We start from the raw sequence: 8,629 nt of genomic DNA, 5'->3' as shown, positions 1-8,629 counted from the left end.
CCATGTTGCTCCGAAGCACACCGGTTGCTGCGTCGAGGCCGCGACCCCTCGCAGCATTGCTTGACCGCCCGAAGCTCAACTCCATCGTGAAAGAGCGATAGCCAACGCTAGTCAGGTCGCTCAGCTCTCGTTGATCAGCGCGCCTAATGAAACATAACCTCCTCAATGCACCATGGGAACAGTCGGGTGATACAGCCACTTCGGCGTCACGGTCTTGGCGAGGTCTCTATAGCGGCCCGTCTTTGCCTTTGCTACTGCAATCCCGTTCCCAAGCTCGTACCTTTGCCACCCTCGGACACCAGCCGCCGGTGCCTGCTGAGTCAATTTGCATCCTAACGATGAGGTCACTGCCACTGCGCGTACCCTTTTTCTTTACTCTGCCGTCCATCCTTCGCCCTTCTTTAAAGTACTTAAGGGAGGCCAGATGTCGCAGTCTCACTCTCTTGCCTCCTCCATCTCCTCACCATCTTCTCGATCGAGTCAGACCCTCAGGCACTGTCCCCACACTTCCTTCGCTACCCTAAACTCTACTCAAGCCTCATTTCTTAGTCGACCTCCATCCTGACTTGCATCTGGCACCCTTCTACCGTACATAGCTGTCTCTCGTCCAGCCCCTTCGCTACTGAAGCACGAGCATCCTCACTGTGCTGGCCACAAGAGTCTACATTCTCCTTGACACCGACGATCATGGACAATGACACTGAGGACCACGTCGAGGTGAGTACTAACGAAGAGGTACACATAAGAGGAGGCCGAAGGGGTATCATACAGTCAAGCTGACCTTCCACCACTACCTTATCTTCTTCTCTCTTCAATATCGTCCATTCACAGATACTACCTCGATACAGAGGCATCGCTGATCATCAGTCATACTTTCTCCAAGGTCGCATGACTCCTTCTTCGACATCCATCGACACTGAGTCACACATCGAGGTGAGTATTGACAGTGCATATGCAATGCACGCTACCCGGGAGTGTGACCTGTATGATGCTGATCATCCTCTCACTCTGCCTTGACCTGTCTCATCGTCCACTACAGAGCTTACCCCACTCGGTCTTCTGTCGGTGATGCTTCACTAAAGGCCCCTTGCTGTCTCTCTATCGGATCAACAACCAGGTGGGTGTCTAAGGCTGAGCGATTGTCCCGCCACGCTGTGAATGCTCAGCTGACACCATAATCCCTTCGTTCAGTTACATCGCACTTCATAAACGTAGGGATAGCTTACTGCAAATTCGTTGAGCCATCATCTGGACCAATACTAGGTGAGTACTCATCTTTAATAGGCATCTTCCTGCTGAGCGACGCTTCAGCTCACACTTCAGCTCACCATGCTTTTGACAGTGTAGGATACTTGATCGGATACTGGCTACAAAGGTATCAGCCAATAAGGCCTCGAGCAGATTAAGAGCCCTCGGACACTGGACTGGAGCATACTTGGGCCTTAGACCTTCCTCAACGGCTGCTGACCTAGATGATTTCGTCAAGAAGGCTTTTGAGGTTGCACTAAGAATAGCAAATCGCTTGGATGCTCGTCCCACTGGCTCCTCCTGCTGCCATTCTGCAGCGCTGCCTAACATTCCTCAATGCACTTGCACCTGGAGCCTCCGATCCATCAGGAGCTGCTACATCTATGCACCTACAATGCCGGCAACAGCGGCAGTACTGGCAACCAGTACATAAGAGTGAAAGACCATCATCCTCGACGAGAACGAGTGCAGAGACATCGACAGGATTTTGGGATCCGTGGTCTTATTGTATGCTCGCAAGTGGCTGCTTCTTCTATCACGCACTATCGTCTAGGCCACGCTGGACGCCTTCGAGGCAGCTCATCCTGTCCAACGAGAACGGGTGAGGGCCGCCAGAGAGCTGCTCAACCAGAGGTCCTTCCGATACGTTGGCATCTGTGTGGACGGAGAGCCTTACTACCGCTTGCAGCACGACGGCACGAATGCCAATGCTCGAGCAGCAGCAGGTACTACCACTCGCCTCCTTAACTTCATGAGAGAGTTTGCCCCTGCTGATGAATGGAGGACCTACGCTATCTGTGGCATCCAGGTAGAGGTGCACCGTCCTCAGAGCATGCCGCTGGACGACATGCTCGACGACTGTGGATGGGCAAGATTGGCAGAGACCATGAGAGCAGCAACGGCAGCAACGGCAGCAGTAGAGGGGCTGACGCCGATCCCTCTGAACTTCTCCAGGACTATGATTCTGAAGAAGGCCAATGCCGAGGTCGCGCCGATAGAGGCCGCTTTGGCTCACTGCTCGTCACTCGGCAGTGCGACTCTCAACTCGGCCACTTACGGGGGCCTTGACACACTCTGCCCTCCCGTCGTCGTCCCTGCTCAGGTGATAGCATTGCGTGATGAAGTTGCCAGGGCAATCGGTTCCATAAGGGCTGCAGACCAAGCGTTCGACCTACGAGTCCTGGCTAGAGCACGGGAACTCTACCCAATCGCCGCCGGCGCTCTAGAGGTTACCATGTCCCCTCAAGTGCTCGCTGCTTCTGCTCTATATGCTGCGGTGCCTGGGAGAGCCTTGCACATCCTCAAGGACATCACCCTGGAGGACTTGCAGGGCCAAGCGACTCGCTTCGGACCCTTTGCTGGACCCGGGTTTCCTTCAAGAGCGCCATGGCTTGGGCGACAGAGAGCAGCAATAATGACAACGACAACGGCAGCAGCAGCAACGGCGACGGCAGCGACAATGACAGCAATAGCATCAGCAGCGTCAGTAGCGTCAGTAGCGTCAGCAGCGTCAGCAGCGACAGCAACGACAGCAACGACAGCAACGACAGCAACGACAGCAACGACAGCAACGACAGCAACGACGACAACGGCAGCAGCAGCACCAATAGAGTCAACACGCCCGCCGCGTCCAACGATGCCACCACCAGCACCGCTAGAGCCAGCATCACCCCCAGGACCGCCACGCAGACCGAGCTGGCCACTCTTCAAGCCCTCGGAGCAAGCGCAGAACTGTTCCCACTGAACAGGAGGCAGAGGAGCGCCGAACTACTGCTCTTCTGTGCTCTGCTGCGGAACCTGGCTCTCGCCCGTGAAGAGCACTACGGGCCTCAAGTGCTCGTTTTGCACTCTGCACTGGTGCACCAGTGCTTGGTGGTCCGCCGTGGGATGTCCTCTCGGCTGCCTCGGCCCGTATTCCCGGTCAACGCCACGTTGAGGTCTCTGGCGACACGCAACCTCCTTCGCCTGGCAGGCACTCTGCACGTCGTCGAGGTGGGAGAGGGCCACAATGCAGCAATTGTGCTTTTTCACGCTGGCGTCATAAAGTACAATGGCGACCATGTGCTTCGAGCTGTCCTCCACGTGCTGTGCGGTCTTTCCTGCCTCAAGGTCCTCCTGCTCTGCGATCATGCAGAGCGAGCAACGAGCGCGAGAGAGGCGGTCGTTGCTACGCAGGCAGCTTCCGAGGCGATGGGACTCGAGGCGGTGCTGGCAGAGTGGCGAACCTGTGCCGCCGACCGGTACGGTGCTCTGGTCTCCCTACAAAATGCACCGGGCAGACGACGAGCGTTGGAGGTGACGGATCAGGAGCTGTGGAATCGAGAGGTCAGACTCTATCGAGCTGGCCAGCGCCGACACGCCACTCCCCGCGCCTACCTCAATGACATCACCGCCGAAGATCGAGAGCCCCAAATTACCTCGATCCTTGAGCGGACGGGCGGCACGCTGCGAGGACTATACCTCCCGGCCCACATTGACCGGAATGCAGTCGATGAGGCTGCAGCGGTCGAAGCATGGATCGTGTGGTGGCGAGGGCTCCGGGTAGGGATCTCTGCTCAGCAAGCCGCTGCTGCTACTCGGGTGGACGAGCCGGCGAGGAGAGCAAGTATAGCGGAGAATGTGGTGACGGCGGCCAGGATCGCTCGCGTGCGAGGAGCAAGTGGCGAAGGAACCTTTTACGGCGCCATCAGTCCTGCTCAGGCATGCCTAGACCTGGCTTGGACCTTCCGGTTGTTCGGCTCGTGGATGCCGCACACCTGGTACCACCGCCGACTCTGTAATGAGTCTGCCATTGTGCGGATCCAGCAAGGCAACTTCATCCACCTCTGCTTTGAGGGGGATGCCTGTAGAGACCCAGAGGATGCTCGATTCAAGCGTCGCCAGCTGTACTGTCCGTGGCAAGTCAAGTACCTTGACCGTTTCGACTTGCTCACCTACGAAGATGTCCCCGAACAAGATCAGGACTTGATCATCAGCGAAGACGTAGTCTTCAATGAACAGGGCGATCGCATCTTCTGCTGGAGGCTTGGTCGGAGTGGTCTGCTGGAGGCTCTGCTGGACGAACGCCGCCTGCCCATGGCAGACGTTATGGCCCTCGTCGGGAGGGCAAGCGACGCCAGGAGGGATGTCTTCCGCTGGCCGGTGCTCGTGGACATGCACGGCAGGCGGAAGACCGGTGCCATGATGCTGTCCGAGCAGGTCGTCTCTTCGATGTGCTCCCGACTTGCCGATTAGCAGATCAACGCAGGAAGCTTCACAACGGCTCTGTAAGCCAGAGGGAGAAATGAGAGCGGATCACCGAGCGACAATAGCTGTAAAGCGGCAAAATGAGAGCGATCTTAGTCTCCCAGCCCTGTACTTTCACCCTTGTATCGTAGAGTGAGCCACAGACACACATAGAGAAATGAAGGAGCTTGTCAGCACTATGAAGAAATACTTTGCGATCACCGTATCGTCCAACAACAGCTCCCGACGTGACGTGCGACTGGAAGGTTGGTGCACTTGCTCGTGACATCCACTTGACATTGGCAGGCACGCATTGGCAGTGTACCGGTGACATCATACCCGTGCGAGCGTCCCCTACTGCTTTTTTCCCGCCGCAATGTGCTTTCGACCTCTCACCACCTTCTCAGCGCAGCATGTATGTTGTCTTCAGCCTCGTCGTTCCTCACCTGAGGCCCCTGGCCCAAGAAGTGTTGGCAAATCGAGCACAGGCGTGCTCAAAGTGCGAGCCGCACTGTCAGCCGTTCTGACTTACAGAGCTACGACTGCATCGGTGGCCAGTGCGCAGCCGCGACTCGGGAGCGGTAGCCCTCGTACACGTCGCGAGATTGGACGAGCAATCACAAATCAGCGGTAAATCCGCTCTAAGGCGCCATGGGGCAGTGGTCTACGACGGGCAACACTCTGAACAGGCAATTTTCCAGAAAGGTCTCTCCAGCGCAAAGGTTTATATACCTTGACCCGACCGAAGCAATCACAAATCAGCGGTAAATCCGCTCTAAGGCGCCATGGGACAGTGGTCTACTCCGGAAGATTAGAATGAATTGTATCATACTAACCCATCTTCTCCGCTCTGCGGGCGCAGGTTCGAATCCTGCTGGCGTCGCTTCGTTTTGTTTTTGCTCTTCTGGGCCTTGCATAGGACTCTTTTGGTGCATTGGCAGCCCAGAAGAGTGCTGCGAAGATGGGAGATGCTGGGACATGCGGATGCCCGGCTCTTGGGCGGCCCGCCCCTGGATTTTTTATTCTCCCGCTTCCGCAACGACGCCACGCGAATTATTTCTCGTCCTTCCGCCCGGCCGCTCACGGGCGTCACCTCGCGTCACCTCTACCGACCTACGCAGCTAGCTGGACCACCTCGCCCGCCTGCTCGTCCACTCCTTGATCGGTATGGCATTCTCATTCGGCTTCTCTGCAGAGGAGGAAGAGCTAGATGGCCTCGAGCAAGAAGGATCGTTCTCTGCTAGCACTGCTGCCGCTGCTGCAACCACCTCGCCGCCCAGAGTCCCCTCGGTATCGCTCTCCCTGACCTCTCTCCTGTCATGGCTGCCGGAGCGACTCTCCTACTCGACGGTCAAGGTGGGCGGGATCACTCTCCCGCGTAGAGACCTCTTTGATGCACGCTTTCAGATGGTATGCGAGGGGGAAGAGGCGATTGGGGTGGAGAGTGATCTGATACCTGGCCAGTACGAGGGTGAGTGTGCGAGATGGCAGAGCTCACCATCAGTGCTGCGTTGCAGACCGCGCTACAACCTCGTGTGCTTGCATTCACTCACGATTGCCGCGGCTCTTTCGTCGTATCTGTCGCTTCTCAGGAGGTCTGAAGACGTGGGAGTGCTCGCTAGACCTCGTCGGGGTACTGGAAGAGATTGGCAAGACGACTTCGTACCACGGAAAACGGATAGTCGAGGTGAGTCGGCTCTAAGCCTTCGCAGCATCGCTCCTGCAATTCACTCATCGCGACACAGTCTGTTGCTCCACTATGCAGCTCGGATGTGGGACCTCTCTCCCTTCCCTTTACCTCCTCCAGCGCCTGCTCACCACCACCCCACCGGCTTCCGCCGCGCCTACCCACGTGCACCTCTGCGACTTCAACACCCACGTCCTGACGCTGGTCACGCTGCCCAACCTCCTCCTGGCATACCACTTTGCCACTGCTGAGCACATCGACGATGCGGGAGAGATTGACGTGACCGACGAGCTCGTCGAGGCGTTCCAGGCGAGCTTGCGGGAGAGGCGCATTCACCTCGCCTTTCATGCTGGGCCGTGGGAGGGGCTGGACCTTGCTGCAGATGAGAGCGACGTCAAGCTCGACGAAGAGGCAGGAGCAATCACTACTTCTGAACAGCCATCGAGTAAGGCCATCCACGCGGACCTGATCCTCACGAGCGAGACGACGTACAATCCCTCGGGCATCGCGACACTCATCGAGGTGATGCGGAACATCAGCGCGCCCTCTCCTCCCTCCTCTACATCTGCTCCACCCGCCCCTCTCTCAACGTCGGCGACGACTTCGCTTGTTGCGACGAAGAACTACTACTTTGGCCTGGGTGGTGGAGTGCACGCCCTGCTGGCGGGGCTGGAAGAGGATGACCGCAAGAGTGGGTGGAAGCATGCTATGCGCGAGGAGAGGGCGGTGAGGGGTGGGGTTGCCAGGAGCGTGCTCAGTGTCAGATGGTTCGGGGAGGCAGGGCGGCGCTGAGCAAGCAGAGGAATAGGAGCTGACTTGAGTGAGAGTGGACGAGGATTGTCATGATACCCCTGCAATGCAAAAGAAAGGAACGCTCGTCACCATCACTCAAGACTGCGCATGGATGTAGCTCTACAATGTCAATGTACAAGTGCATAAACAGCCAGCTTAGGTGTCTGTCACAGTCTCCCGCGCCTCGCCGTCCTCTCTACCTCACAAGCCAGCCAAGAAGTCTCTCAGTCCCCCACCTCCTCCCCCAGACGCTGGTCGCTCCTCCTCCTTGCTCTTACTGCTGCTGCTCCCCTTCTTTTCCACCGCCCCGCCCTTGGCGAGCATGGCACGCAGAGCAGCCTTGTGGTCCTTCTTCTTGTTATTGCCCGTTCCGCTCTGGACAGCCGGTAGAGCGGCTGTGGTCTTGGCGGGGGGTTTCGATGTGGGAGTATTGGCCGTAGGGTCGGGGAGGAGCGCCTTCGATAGAGCCTTCTGTTCGGACTGCTTACTACGCGGTGCCGGCGAGGCAAGGAGCATCGTCTTGTTCGGCGCTGCGATGTCTGGCTGGAGAGACCTCTTCGACGTGTTGCCCTCTCCGCCTGCTTGCAAAGTACTACCACTGTCCCTCTGAGCCTGGCTCGTATCGTTCGAGGACATAGGCTCGAGCTGGCTCTTCTCAACTTTGACCGACATCTGAGCTGCTGGCGGACGTGTCTCCTGCCTCGCTGCGCCCACCTCCTTCACGCCCTCCCTCCGCCGGACAGACTGAAATCTGCTTAGACTGGCCTTCTTTGCCAGCTTCTCTTCACTCGTCAATGGAGAATAGCTCTTGAGTATCCCAGCTGGAGTTTCCAAATGGCGATCCTTCCGCCGCTTGCTGGACGTCATTGCGAGAGTGTTGCCGGTCTGGCAGAGGAGACAGACCAGTGGTGGGCCGTCTAGGTCCGCATTTGCAGATTGCCGCATCCTCTTCCTCTTGCGAACGGCATCCTTGGATCTTGGTCCTAGAGTCACGCCTTGCGCTACGCGATGCGGCTCGACCTCCCTTTGCTTGCCTTTGCCGACCAGTGAGGATGCAGTAATCCCCGGCACTACTACGCCCACGCACCGCGAGCAAAAGGCATTGTGCAGCTTCCAGTGCGCCGGCAGAGCGTCCAGCGCATCACCAAGTGCCCTCTCCTCTCCTCTGTGCCGTCTGCTGATCAATGAGAGTGACTCGGATGCCTCCCGCTCGCGCTCCTGCTCGGTCTGCCAGAGGCCTGACCTGGACGTTCCTACCGCTGGAGCCGCGCTTGAGCCTGAGCTTGAACCAGCAACATCATCTGCCTGACTCTTGAGATCGAGGAGAAAGGCTCGCGAGTGGCAGAGAGAAGCCGAGGGAAGAGGCAGCGAGGTACTGCTCCCAGAGCTATCACTACTGCTGGTACTCGGGAGTAGCGCTGCGACTGCTGCATGGAGGTGGTACAGACTTGCGGATCCGCCGGGAAAGCCAATGGCTGCAGTGGTGGGATCAACAGGCATAGTGAGACGCCGAGATGAACCAAGAGTCACCCGACGATGATACCTTCGATTCACTCGTCACCTCTATCTACGCCTCCGTACGAGGCCAAAGGTGGAATGGATGATGGCCGTGGAGGAAGAAACAGCTGCAATTGCGGAAAGGGAGCGAGTCGAGCAGCCACAGCCAGCCACGCGCCC

At 57.7% G+C, this 8,629-nt stretch overlaps 3 protein-coding genes and 1 non-coding gene across 4 annotated transcripts; 3 read left to right on the top strand and 1 right to left on the bottom strand.

The window, feature by feature from the left end:
* Nucleotides 1-687: 687 nt before the first annotated feature.
* BCV69DRAFT_301110 (hypothetical protein) lies at nt 688-4,482 on the top strand (the record flags this gene model as incomplete). Its single annotated transcript, XM_025494523.1, has 6 exons — nt 688-717; nt 832-933; nt 1,343-1,498; nt 1,618-1,683; nt 1,802-2,524; nt 2,629-4,482. 6 exons carry the CDS (start codon nt 688-690, stop codon nt 4,480-4,482), a joined length of 2,931 nt encoding a protein of 976 aa, XP_025345789.1.
* Nucleotides 4,483-5,252: 770 nt separating this feature from the next.
* Nucleotides 5,253-5,356, top strand: BCV69DRAFT_t42. Its single transcript has one exon. It is a non-coding gene; the product is annotated as a tRNA-Ser (tRNA).
* Nucleotides 5,357-5,527: 171 nt separating this feature from the next.
* BCV69DRAFT_314512 (hypothetical protein) lies at nt 5,528-6,952 on the top strand (the record flags this gene model as incomplete). Its single annotated transcript, XM_025495122.1, has 3 exons — nt 5,528-5,944; nt 6,066-6,160; nt 6,281-6,952. The coding sequence occupies exons 1-3, from the start codon at nt 5,641-5,643 to the stop codon at nt 6,950-6,952; spliced, it is 1,071 nt and encodes a 356-aa protein (XP_025345788.1). The 5' UTR covers nt 5,528-5,640.
* A 63-nt stretch (nt 6,953-7,015) lies between these two features.
* BCV69DRAFT_284933 (hypothetical protein) lies at nt 7,016-8,555 on the bottom strand. The gene has a single exon (XM_025493226.1). It carries the CDS (start codon nt 8,450-8,452, stop codon nt 7,154-7,156), a length of 1,299 nt encoding a protein of 432 aa, XP_025345787.1. The 5' UTR covers nt 8,453-8,555; the 3' UTR covers nt 7,016-7,153.
* Between the last annotated feature and the right edge of the window lie 74 nt (nt 8,556-8,629).

The sequence above is a fragment of the Pseudomicrostroma glucosiphilum genome (assembly GCF_003144135.1).
Source record: "Pseudomicrostroma glucosiphilum strain MCA 4718 unplaced genomic scaffold BCV69scaffold_15, whole genome shotgun sequence".
Taxonomy (NCBI): Eukaryota; Fungi; Basidiomycota; class Exobasidiomycetes; order Microstromatales; family Microstromataceae; genus Microstroma; species Microstroma glucosiphilum.
Note: the sequence above shows the minus strand (reverse complement) of the source record. Positions and strands in the feature narration are given on the sequence as shown.